Genomic DNA, 13,657 nt, shown 5'->3' on the forward strand with positions numbered 1-13,657 from the left:
TTGTGGGGGGAGACATCAGACCTTTGTATCTTTTGTTTATTAGTTCTTGAGTTAGCCTCACGTTCGGTCCGTGGGAATGCCCAGTTGGCCAAAGCCAAACCCAATAACAGATAGGTAAAAAACAATATGTGATTGAGCCTGGGTTTCAGACATATTCAAGATACACATTGAGAACCTGATTTGTATAGGGGTGTGAGAAAGAGGGCATCCAGAGCACAATTTACTGGTAACAGATTCTTTCACAATTTATTCAAAACTAATTAAAAAAGCTTGGGATATTAACACACATCAACATTACATATTTACTTGACTGAAGGGACTGCATATGGATGAAACCAACAAGCCATTTATCAAAAATTCCAAAGCTTTGTTTTTTTTTATTGAAATTGTATTGTCCTGCCCAATACAATAAGAAGCTTCTCATTGGCGCTTTTCAATTGGCCAGGCAGCAGAAGAGATTGAACTCTCTCAAAATTGAAATATTGAAATCTGTCTTGATACAATCTTTTTACCGCTATGATGTCAAAGTCGACAGTGTAAAGCTTCAGTGACTCGTTGAAATGAAATTGAAGTGTCGCGAGCGGCGGCGCCGCCCCAGCTGTCAACTCGCACGTGAAAATTTCGGCCTCATTAGTCACGTGAAAGCATCGACTAAATAACGCCTTTTTATTAATTAAATTTATTAATAAAATTTAATTTTAAGGGTCCTAGTAGTTTGGAATTTAATAAAAAGAAAAAAAAATCTAATCCATTGGTCACACCTGCGTAATTTGATCTCAAGTCTTCAATTTCAGGGGCAAAATTCCATTTTGAGGCAGTCTGGATCCCTGCTTTTAAGTTGTTATTTGAGTAAAAATGACAAAACAGTATGTAAACTGTAGTAACAGTAGTAAAAATGTCAAAACCACAGTATTTGGGGAGACGTGACAAAATTTATTTTATGCGTGGGAGCAAGACATTTCCCTCCCTGCCGTTGTTACCTTATTTGTGAAATTCTTACTCTGGGCAACAATTGGTACACTTTTTAAATCCAAGTTAGACAAACATTGATTTTGAGTTTCCATTGTTATTGCATCGACAACAACATTTGCAGCCATGCCCAAAAAGGCAGTTGCATTCAACTATAAGCCGATTTGGGGCTTGGAGTCTCTATTACACAATGAGGTGAACCCTTTCACAGTATATCAGGAGGAGGGGTATCGTGGTTCAATTTGAAAGCAGAATTACAAATCTCTGTTTATTACTTTGAATCGTCTTTTATTTCTCATTCTCGGCATATGTGTAATAAGCGTAGCTTTAAAAATGCAAATAACTGTCAAAGTAAGCGAAAGTATTTTCTCGCACACCGTGATCGGCAGTTGGGGGGTCCCGTGCATGGGGATGGTGCATGGTAGACTACACACGAAGGGGGCCCAGAGTGCCGCAGTGTCCATTCGAAATGGGACGTTCTTATAATGCCAAACATCTCAGTTCTGTTACATCACAGGCCACTGCATTGGCGGCACGGTAATTATTCAAAGAAGGGTTTCCTCAAGGCACAACACTGGGCCGCAGTACCATTTTGGTGAGTGATAATATTTTAATGAAGTGATGCAAATGTCATTGCGCCCCAGTAGTGTCACTGATGGGGTCCCTCTTGCGAGAGGCAGATCAACTGAAAACAATGATCTGAAATGACTTGGATTGTGAAGTGAAACTTCAGACAAGGTGCCGTGATGCAAGACCTGACAAGTTGTATTGTTTGTACATTTTCATTTTACCCCAGTACCCACTGAAAGCAACAGAAACAAATCAGTTCATAAATAACAATTATCGGTCTGAATTAAAACATGTTTTAAAAAAATGTTTGTTATGAGCATAAAGCTGGTATTAGAAAAGAGTTGGACTAATTCTAAAGACAAAGAAAACTACAGCTATACAGTACAGGACCTCTGTCTCAATAGGATTAAATCCCGTCTGCAATCTGACCAGTCTAAGTGTTTGGCTCAAATGTTTTTTTTTTGTTTGTTTTTTTAAACCACCCAGGCTGACGACACCACTGTGAAAACTTTGCAACATGAGCTGGCTTCTGCTAAACCACACACACTCATCCTGCCCATAAACATGCTGGCGGGCCTCTCAAAGGGGGCAGGAATCCTCACCAGGCCTGTTTACTGGAGGAGAAAAGTGGCACTGCTTCACAGGCTAGCACTTCAGCAGCAACAGTCCATTCAGAACATCAATCACACATATATTCTTCAATGATTGCCTTGGACAACATGACACACTTGTTATTTGGACCCTTATCCAATATCAAACGTTCATTTTTTTATCCTTGTTAATGTTTAATAAATTAAACTAGTCAAAGACTGTTTGTGACTGTGCTTGACAAAACCTTTCTTTCCTGCAATCCATATTCCACACTCTTATTTTTTTAGATGTCCATACTGACAATATTTGTACAATAAAAGACAATACAACACATCCGAATTTATGTAGCGCTTTCACAACAGCTGCAGATGTAACAAAGCGCTTCCCATAATAGTAAACACAAAACAAACTAAAAAACACAACAGGAACATAAAAACATGGACACTTGTGCAATCTTAAGAATGTTCCCCATGTACTCTATGATGTTTGAGTACAAGACAAATAATTTATTATATTTAATAATTAATTCCTTTGCACCAGTGCTACACGCTATGTTTTGAAAGCAAACACGAAGCTGTAGCATCCATTGACAAAAAGAAATGGTCTCACATCTCCTGTCTCGTGTAAATTCGCTTCAATAGTTCCACATACGCATCTACTCTATGCGCTGACACTTATTTCTTCTCATCGCGGGCTCCTCAAGCCATGCACCCATCCAGCCGCAGACGGTCAAACAGCACCAACCTTTCTGCTGAACTACACACAACATACCTTATTCTATGTATAATAACTGTGCTATTGTGTTGTAATTAAAGAAATACAGTGCACTGTATAATAAAGTCACTTTATTTACATTTGTGATGGTCGTTGATGGCTCTTAATTGACACCTGTTGCATTCTGACTTGTAAGGTCTTATGAAACTGAGGCATCACATTATCATTCATCATGTTGATGATTTTCATAGCCTTTTCTGGATGGAACTGTTCAATAAAAGGTTGCACAAATCAAATCCTCTGTGTTGAGGACCTCATTATGGTCAGCAACAAGCTCCTCGATGTCATCTGCATCCACTTCGAGTCCCGTAGGTGCTTTACAGTGTTGTGTAAACTATACACAAAGGCGTTATTTAGTCGATGCTTTCACGTGACTAATGACACCGAAATTGTCACGTGCAAGTTGACAGCTAGGGCGGCGCCGCCGCTCGCGACACACATCAATTTCATTTTATTTCAACGAGTCGCTGAAGCTTTACACTGTAAAGCTTTTAGGCGAAGGATGGTGGCAATGGTGGAAATGGAGAATGTTACTCTCAGGGAAGTGACACACAGCGTGAGAGATGTGTCAGGCTGAGATTCACATGACAGCCGCGGTGTGCACATGTGACGCCACAAACGCACACCTCATTCGTGTTTCTCAATGATCTCCTTCTCCTCGACGGCGATTTTATTTTTTGTGTCTTCTCCGGCTGAACACGAGCCTGTGGTGGGTTTTTTTCGGTCCCATAATAGTAAAATTATCTGCAAAAAGCTCCTTGAAGGCGATCAACGTGTGAATTTAGAGAGAGGGGGCGTGGAAAGTAGCGCCGGCTGGAGCGCTGTTCGGTCGTGTGCTTCCGCCAAAGATCCGAAGATCACTCCGGCAGATCCGAGGAGCACTCGAGAGTCTCATTATATCGATATCGGTTATATTGATAATACTGCTTATTAGGATACTATTTTCATTTCCCGTGCACATTTCTAGTCTTTTTATGTATAATTAGTTCTGTTTAGTACGATTATGGTTATTACGATAATCCGGTTACTACGGTGCTCTTTTTCATCTCCCGCCTGCCATTTTGCTATGTTTATATCGATACAAAAGATACTTAAGGTGAATCGATATTTGCTTAGAGGTTTCTATACAGTACCACCATTATCAAAATATGTATCGGTCGCGACCTGGTCCCGCGACCTGGTCACGCGACCTGGTCACGCGACTTGGTCACGCGACCTGGTCACGCGACCTGGTCACGCGACTTGGTCACGCGACTTGGTCACGTGACCAGCTCCCGTGTCTTGCAGTGTAGCTGACGCCATTTTTTACCGTCTTTAACCATAGCGAAACGAAAGAATTGTGACCTCGGAACGAAATACAAGGCAATCGTGGCTGTTGAGGAGAATCCAACACGAAATCAAAGCCAAGTATGCCCCAGAAGATTCCCACAATGACGAGGATGATGAGGATGAAGAACCAACTGACAACCAAAGACAAGCGTTGCAAGGTGCTACGGACGTACGATCTTACTTAGAATCCAGAGAAAATGCATCAGGTTTTTTTTAGAAAAGATTGAATCGTTTGTGTTAAAAGGTGAAAATGGGAAGCAGAAGAAGATTGATTTTTTTTATTGCATAATAAGATGTTGCAGTTTCCCTGTTGCAGTGTTATGTACATGTACACTGTACTGTATATGAATGCAATCGTTTTTTTCAACAATGTTTATTGTTTTGTCTGCTGAAGTGTGATGATTTTGAAAATTACTGTACATGCCATACTGTATTAAAGATCCCCCAGTCACGTAACCGGCTTCCGTGTTTAGACCTGTCATACGTGAGATCAATAAAAAAATTCGTAGCATAGCTCACATCTTTCATTACTGCTGCAATAGCATCTGAAACATACTGTAATGCCCCTCAGCATGGCAAATGTTGCGCACAGTCACTGCTATAGCGGGTCGGTCTTTTTAATAACAAAACGTAGCAGTTATCACATACAGATACAAACAGGAGCTGTTACGCCACAGCTCAGTCATTCTATTCAGGCACCATCTCGAACCCAGTTGTCGGGTCCCCCCAAGCCCCAGTCACATGACTAGCTTTCGTGTTTTGACCTGTCTTACCGAGCACAATAAAAAAGTGTAGCAGAGCTTAAATACAGTACTGTTGTTCGACACCAATTTCAACCATGGGGAAACGTAAGAATTGTGATATCCGAACAACGTACAAGGCAATCGTGGCTGTGGAGGACAATCCAACAAGCAAATCCTTCATCGCGAAAGAGTTCGACGTGCAGCAGAATACTTCATCAACGTAAGTAATGTAAACGTTGCAGTTTTTGTTTTCCATCCATGTATTTAATTGTGTTTCATTCAGATATATTTATCGCTTGCCACAGTGTTTTACAATGTTACTGTTTTTCATGTTTGTACATGCTGGCGTTCGTGGTTTCGTGTAAATAGAACAACGTGAGGATTTTGCATTGGTTGCATTTTTGAAAGGAAATAGTCATTAAAAAAGTGTAAAGATGTTTTTATTTTATGCATAAGTTTATTTTTCACTTCACTACTGTACAAAAAGCATGCTAGATACGCAATCCATGAACCCAATGACAAAATTACATGCCATGTCAAAGATTATATATACAGTAAAGTCTCGTTATAACGATATCGTTTATATTGATAATACTGCTTATTAAGACACTATTTTCATTTCCTGTGCACATTTCTAGTCTTTTATGTATAATTAGTTCCGTTTAGTACGATTCGTGGTTTTTACGATAATCCGGTTACTACGGTGCTGTTTTTCATCTCCCGCCAGCCATTTTGCTATGTTTATATCGATACACGCCATCGGTCGCACCATTGGTCGACTTGGTCACGTGACCAGCTCCCGTGTAGCAGAGCCATTTTCATTTTCAGACGCTAGCTCGTGTGTAGTAGACGAGATTGAAGTGTTTGTGTTAAAAGGTAAAAATGGGAAGCAGAAGAAGATTGATGACTTTTTTAAATTGCATACATAATACAGTAAGATATAAGCGTTGCAGTTTCCCTGTTGTGTTATGTACATGCCCACTGTACTGTATATATGAATGCAATTGTTTTTTGCAACAATTTTTCTTGTTTTGTCTGCTGAAGCGTGATGATTTAGAAAATTGCCATACATTCCATACTGTGTATTAAAGGACAACCGATGTCACTTTTTATTCAAATGCAAAACACCAATAAAAATGACTTCACGCCAAGACGTCTTGCATTGCTTGTGAATCCAAACAATGGCTTCAGATTCGGATAATATGCTTTGTAACATTGTTGCAAAAAAACGATTGCATTCATATACAGTACAGTGGGCATGTACATAACACAACAGGGAAACTGCAACGCTTACGTCTTACTGTATTATGTATGCAATTTAAAAAAGCCATCAATCTTTTAACACAAACACTTCAATCTCGACTGCTACACACGAGCTAGCGTCTGAAAATTGAAATGGCTCTGCTACACGGGAGCTGGTCACGTAACAAACTCACGTGACCGAGTCGACCAATGGCGAGGCCGATGGCGCGACCGATGGCGTGTATCGATATAAACATAGCAAAATGGCCGGCGGCATCCATGCAATTATTTCATCACAAAATCATTAAATATGCTTTTGTCTCCACATACTGTCAACATCAACAGGTCACGTGGGGAGCTTGCAAACATATTTATAGTTGAGCATGTTATCAAATATCCCCCACACCTTCTACATCAGGGGTGCTCACACTTTTTCCAGCATACGAGCTACTTATAAAAACAATCAAGTCAAAATGATCTACCCACGACAAAAATGCAAAACATAATTATTTTCAAATGTTTTAAGGATTCTTTGTATGTACAATGTATGTTGATGTACCTTGCATAACCGAATAAGCCAATATTGCACAACACGCATAATAACTACATATACATAACATAATAAATAACTATTAACATTTTTTGTAATTACCTGAGTTTACTTTGATGACTTGCACTGAATTGAATCAGCCAGGGATGCATAGTCCGTACAGTAGCTGCTGACAGCCAGCCTCAAGCACATTTCCAAATGTTCATCATTCATGGTGGAACGGTATTTGGAATTAATGATCTTCATGTAGGAAAAGGCTGACTCACATAAATAAGTGGAGCCGAATAATGCAGTCAAGGAGGTAGCACATTTCCTCATGTTGGGGTACTTTTCCTGTGTGAGTAAGTTACAGAACTGCCCATGAGCCCTGGACTTCAGCAGTGAGAACACTCACAATCTCCGATGTCTTTCCACATTTGCTGGGTTAAATCCTCAGCTATGGCTTCACAGCGCCATGTAACTGTATGTCTTGACAGCTGCAGAGCTTTGATTGAAGATAATATCTCTGCCTTATTTTTAAAGTCTCTGAACAAGGAGTCAGCTGCTTCAACGAATGCTTCTTTTACCATCTCTCCGTCTTGGAAGGACCTATTGTTTTTAACGATGGTGTGACTTACCCGGAACGATGCTTCGGTGGCGACTTTCGCTTTTGAAGTATGTTGAGTGAAAAATGACTGCTGTCCGGACAACTGCGATTTTAGTTCGTCCACCGTTCTCTTTCTCAGCTGGCTTTTCGGCGGGAAGTCAATGTCGTATTCCATGCACAGTCCGAAAATGCCGCACCACATGTTCCCATTCTGTATGAAAGTAATATGTTTTGCCCCCTTACTTGATACAGGTTTCTCACTCATTTTGATCACCATACGTTTTAGCAAGGGCTTAAAATCTGAGGTAATTCGCTGACTAGCTTGTAAATTTTGCTGCGTTTAGCGCCGTTGTTTACGCATGCACGGTGACCTAAGGGTAAAAATTCAGTTGTCATCTGAATGGTTGCCCTGTATGTCAATCAAGTGACGGGACGTTTGATAGGCTGACAAATGTTGTTTTACTGTCACGCTGCGATCGACCAGTACTACCTGCGCGATCGACCAGTAGATCGCGATCGACGTAATGAGCATCCCTGTTGTACATAGTCCGTTTCTTGCTCTCTAATCAATGTCCAGTGTTGCACTAGGTGCTAAACTAGGAAGGGAGAAATCAAACACGTCTAGCTCTTATTTGTGAAGCGGGCCTTGAATCATGTCAAACGTTGCGGGATATTTCAGTAGTTGATTAAAAGATACACATTTCATGCCCCAATGAATATTTCTATGTGAGGTTTGCTTGAGAGCAAGCTGGGGAATGTTTGTTCATGGTTAATGAAGAAACATGTCACCCAGTACGCTTTGGCTCATTGATGTGTCTTTGATAGTTTTGGAACAATGAAGCTTTGTGAGGAATCCATCAGACCCTGAATACACGTGTTAGTAGCATCCACTGAAGCTCAGCTTTGACCTTGTCAGTAGATTTGCTGACAATAGAAACACTATATAACATTGAACTTGTATTCACAAAACAGACTTATATGATGCATTCACAATGACCTGGCTGGTTTAAAAAAAAAGTAATTTAAAGTGAGAGAGAGAGAGAGAGAGAGAGAGAGAGAGAGAGAGAGAGAGAGAGAGAGAGAGAGAGAGAGAGAGAGAGAGAGAGAGAGAGAGAGAGAGAGAGACTGGCACTAAATTCCAACTATTGTCTTCATGACACAAGCTATCAACTCAGTGTCTTATAGACTTTTGCAGTACCACTTTATCATGCGCTGAGAAAATAATGTTACAAACCATATTCTTTTCAAGAGAGGTAGTATTTTAGTAGGCCATTCGTGTTCAACTGTGAAGGATTGCTGTCAGTTAATTCAAGAAGAAAGTTCATTGGGGTCCGACATTTAAGTTAAATCAGAGATGAATAACCTAAATTGCTAATCAAACATTCTGAAAGCCAATTCAAGCAGCAGAACCAAAATCAACCCCTGTCCATATACCTGAAATAAAATTAAATGACAATGGCTACTGTTTCTTTCTGATGGGGATAGAATAAATCCAGACCTTGTTTATGCTGTTCCAAAAATCAACTTAATACAAAAGGGGAGTAGAGGACAAAGCCATCATTTAGCATGCCCCGTCAGGCAGATAATTACAAAGATACTGAGCACCCTATGCATACAGGAACTAAAACTGCTGCTGAGCCACCATTGTCCAAGAGCGGAAAGGACGACGCTTGACAGATAGAAGTCCACTGAGGATCCCTGCTATGGCTTATCTTTTGGCATGTTGACACCAGGAAACATGCAGACATTAAAACATCTAACACATAAAACAAAATTCTCTTGAATTCATTAGGACCTGATCTTAAAGCAAATTAGACAATTTCTCAATGGCATTGTCCCCATATGTTTACATCTCATCATTTAGACCAGGGGTCGGGAACCTTTTTGACTAAGAGAGCCATAAAAGTAAAATATTTAGAAATGTTTTTCAGCGAGAGCCACACGCACACGCGCGCGCGCACATACAAACGCTCGCGTGCGCGCGCGCACATACAAACGCTTGCGTGCGCACACGCGCACGCGCGGCCACTTTTCAACAAAATATCTGAATGTATTATTTAAAATAACTTTGTGATAGTACTCACCGTTAACATGGATGGTTTTCCGTTCCTCGTGTTTGGTAAAAATCCAGGAAAACGATCGGAATGAAATTCAATTTGCCGGTCCAGAGGCGAAGTTACTGCTAGCTAGCCTGCACACGGCTCATAAACTTCCACACTTGCTATCTGCAATCTACTTCTCGCAGAAGTATGTTGATGCTAACGTTAACATCGGGCTTGTTAAAATGTCACTGACATTCGACTGTTTCATCGATGGTATTGTTTCATTGCAAATTAGAATCAGAACATTTTCTCTCCTCTAATGCTCCGGTGCATTCACGCTGAAGTGCACAAGTTGGGCTCATTTAAGGGGGCGTTTACCTGTTTCAACATGACGGCCACTATCATCCAATCAACATGGCGCTTTCGGCCATTCTCGGTCAGTGTCATCCAATCAAAATTGCGCTTTCCGCCAACTGCAGCCCCAACGGGGAATGAACGGCGAAAAAAACGACAATATGTATTATAATATGTAATATTCATCGGCGAGCCATATGCAATCATCAAAAGAGCCATATATGGCTCGCGAGCCATAGGTTCCCGACCCCTGATTTAGACCCATGTACACATTTACTAAACAAATCAAGAGTAGGTTGAGAAGTCATTCGGATTTTCGCAAACTTAGAATCAGAACACACTATGAATTGTCATCGAAACAGAAAAAAAAGGAAATTAACCATATATATATTTAAACAGTCTAGTTATGAGCATACATAAAGAACTGTGAGTCGGGCAGGCTTCTCTGCAGCACCGGAGCGCCGCAGGGAACAGTCCTGGCTCCATTCCTCTTCACCCTCTACACCTCGGACTTCAACTACAACACCCCAACCTGCCACCTTCAGAAGTTCTCTGACGACTCAGCTATTGTCGGCCTCATTACAGAGGGAGACGATAGGTAGTACAGGGGACTGACAAAGGACTTTGTGGACTGGTGCCAGCAGAATCACCTCCAGATCAACACCGGCAAAACCAAGGAGCTGGTGGTGGATTTCTGCAGGAAACAATCGTCACCTGCACCATTGAACATCCAGGGTTCGGACATTGAGAGGGTGACCTCCTACAAGTACCTGGGTGTTACTCTCAACAATAAACTGGACTGGACAACAAACACGGATGCCCTAATCAAAAAGGGACAGAGTCGCCTCTTCCTCCTCAGGAAACTGAGGTCTTTTGGAGTTCAGGGGTCACTCCTAAAGACTTTCTTTGACTCTGTGGTGGCATCAGCCATCCACTATGGCATTGTCTGCTGGTCAGGCAGCATCACCACCCGGGACAGAAAAAGACTGGAGCGCTTTGTCAAGCGGGCCAGTTCTGTCGTGGGCTGCTCGCTGGACTCTCTAGAGGAGGTGGGCAACAGACGGACGCTAGCTAAACTAAAAGCTATGACGGACAGCCCCTCCCACCCCCTCCTGCCCATCCTGACAGCTCTGGGTAGCTCCTTTAGCCAGAGACTATTACACCCGCGCTGCAAGAAGGAGAGGTACCGCCGCTCGTTCCTACCGACTGCTGTCAGGCTTCACAATTCCCAATGATCACATGTGAAAAAAAAAACAAAAAAACTGGACACTTGTAAATATGGGTTGTTGCAATATATCTAAATGCATTTCTTGATTCTGCACTATGTACAGTCTTGTTTATAGAACGGTTTTTGCACATCTACATTTGCACAGTATACAGTTGACATTTTTATTTTGTTATGCTTAGAATATCTTGTTTTCTATCCTTTCACTCCCACCCCAACCCCATCCCTCTTCAATTGCTGCTGTGGACTGCAAATTTCCCCATTGCGGGACGAATAAAGGTATTCTGATTCTGATTCTGATAACCTGATCAATATTTAAAACTCAATAAGGAGCATGAAGAAAATTGTGCAGCACTTGTGCACGACGGGGAGGGTGGGGTGGCACATTTAGGACAGTAACAATGTATGAAGTTGCACTTTTTTTACCAAATAGAGTTAAACATCTCATTACAAACGAACAAACAGGTTCATTTTAAATGACAATTAGTGATTGAGGGGAAAAATGTGACACGGAGACAACCCCTGGCTCTTGAGACGCTTGTCGATAGGAGAGACATATTTTTCAAACACCAAACATTTTTTGGCTCAATCAAAGGAGTAAAAAATATTAAACTGTTCACATTGCCTTTTTCTTTTCATGAACCTGACTTTTTATTTTCCTGCTCAAATATAGAACAGCAAAATAAAACAATAATCTTCTACTGAGCTGATACACATTGACAAAAAGAATGTTTGCAAATTTTTGTCGGCATGGTGCGATGGAATTCGATTTATTTCCGACCAGGCTTGACGCAAGAGTAATTTGAAAATAATTAAAGCGCACTCATAAAATGCTGGGCTCGCATCTTTTAAAGGCGTTTACCACATAAACAAATTCACGAGAACGCGTTTTTCTCTGCAATTTATCAATTTCGGGTGAACTTGATGACCGCATGCACACTGAACCTCAAAAGTGTCAAAATAGTGTCAAAAACAAACCCCGACTACATAAATATTACTTTGAGCGAGCGTTTTGCGTTGATAACAAGCAAGTATATATATGAATTTTGGATGCACAATGTTTTAAAAGAACGCCTAACCTCAACGACACCGCAAATTAAATGCAGCAAGTGATCCGATTCGTGTAGTTAATTAATGCAAATTTAACACTATTTGTTTTGTGTGCGGCTAGTTATTCTGCCAAGATGCAAACGATTATAAAGATTTACGAAATGAATGCCTTGTCGGTGCCACTTAGCATGGATGACACTCAACTTGGTCAACGAGATCAAACTTGACAATACGTTATGCAGCAACCATACTTACTTTCTGTGCAACACATCCCACCAGGAAGAGTAGATAAACAGCCATGAAAACATGCGCCCCAAGCGACGAAATGCTAGTCATTTTCTCCAATTGTCTCAACTTTATGCGACCACAGTGATTCGCGTCTCGGTTCTCTTCCCTCTCATTCACCTTAAGTGTCGGGAGCGCGCCTCCATCGAATTCATGTCGCCAACACAGCACAAGAACCCGCGACTACTAAATTAAGGCTTAACCACATCCATCATAACAATACTATTTGAAACACACGCAAACACATTCCATTGTATCGCTCTTCCCAAAGTGTGTGTAATTCTAAATTAAGTGATATTGCAACATTCTGTGTGAAACCATCATCCATCGGAGCTAGCACCACCTGAAAATAATTGACATCTGGACTTTATATATGTAGCATGTCATTTTGTTTCGTTTCGCAATGAATGAAATACGGTACTTACACGTTAATGTATGACAAATGCACGCACTTACGATTAAAAAAACTTCCACATAAATAGTTATGATTATTTTGGTGGGCACTGCAAGCAAGCTGATTAAATTTGGCTCCGTGTGCGGATATGAAATGATAGCAACCCCATGTGTGGTAAGCCACGCAGTATGTAAAAACTGTCTGTAATATGGCAAAATAATTACAATCTAAGAAACTATACTGCGTACTAGTCTAGACAGTATTCCACAACTTTCTCTGTGTCGTTGTTTTGGAGAAATGCCACTAGGTGGTGCCACCGCACATGCCAGCCTTTTCTCAGTACAGGACTCACAGTCGGATATATATACATATGTGACGGGTGTCACAACAGTGACTGTCTTCATCTCCACGATGCTGCCGTATTAATGAAGACGAGACGCGTGGATGTGTCTTTTTATTTCTTTTATTTCTGCAACACTGCAACACAGTATGGCAGAAGGGATGGGTGAAGTCGCATGGGTTTCGTCTTGTGATTAACCTGAATCTCCTCGAGATTGTTCTCAAATGCAAAACATTGTAGATAACAAAACAGAATTAACAACGTGTGATCGTATAGTGGTTATTTACAGAAAAAGAGAATACAACACAAGTTCACTGTTATTTACAAGATGTCCCTGAACGCATCATGGGCGGAGACTCAGCAGAACACGCGGTGCGCTTGTAATGGCTGGCGCACAGTTCAACCAGCCACGGACACTCACGGGCAAATGAGACACGACACAAGAAACTAAATATTGTTCAATAAAAACGAAATGAAACAATTATTACCTGCAACACAGTATGGCAGAAGGGATGGGTGAAGTCGCATGGGTTTCGTCTTGTGATTAACTGCGCAATAGAAAAGCACTATGAAGCTAAGTTCCACTCGACAAAACGTGAAGTAAATAATGACA

At 41.1% G+C, this 13,657-nt stretch overlaps 1 protein-coding gene across 1 annotated transcript in view; it reads right to left on the minus strand.

Annotated features, from left to right (window-relative positions):
* Window positions 1-12,431, minus strand: part of LOC148899500 (uncharacterized) — a 29,678-nt gene extending 17,247 nt beyond the window's left edge. The window contains exon 1 of the mRNA XM_088994787.1: window positions 12,281-12,431. Coding sequence (XP_088850913.1) covers window positions 12,281-12,361 — 81 coding nt within the window. The 5' untranslated portion in view covers window positions 12,362-12,431. The remainder of the gene's footprint in view (window positions 1-12,280) is intronic.
* Between the last annotated feature and the right edge of the window lie 1,226 nt (window positions 12,432-13,657).

The sequence above is a fragment of the Hippocampus bargibanti genome, linkage group LG04 (assembly GCF_051943395.1).
Source record: "Hippocampus bargibanti isolate YZ-2025 linkage group LG04, ASM5194339v1, whole genome shotgun sequence".
In the NCBI taxonomy this organism is placed as follows: Eukaryota; Metazoa; Chordata; class Actinopteri; order Syngnathiformes; family Syngnathidae; genus Hippocampus; species Hippocampus bargibanti.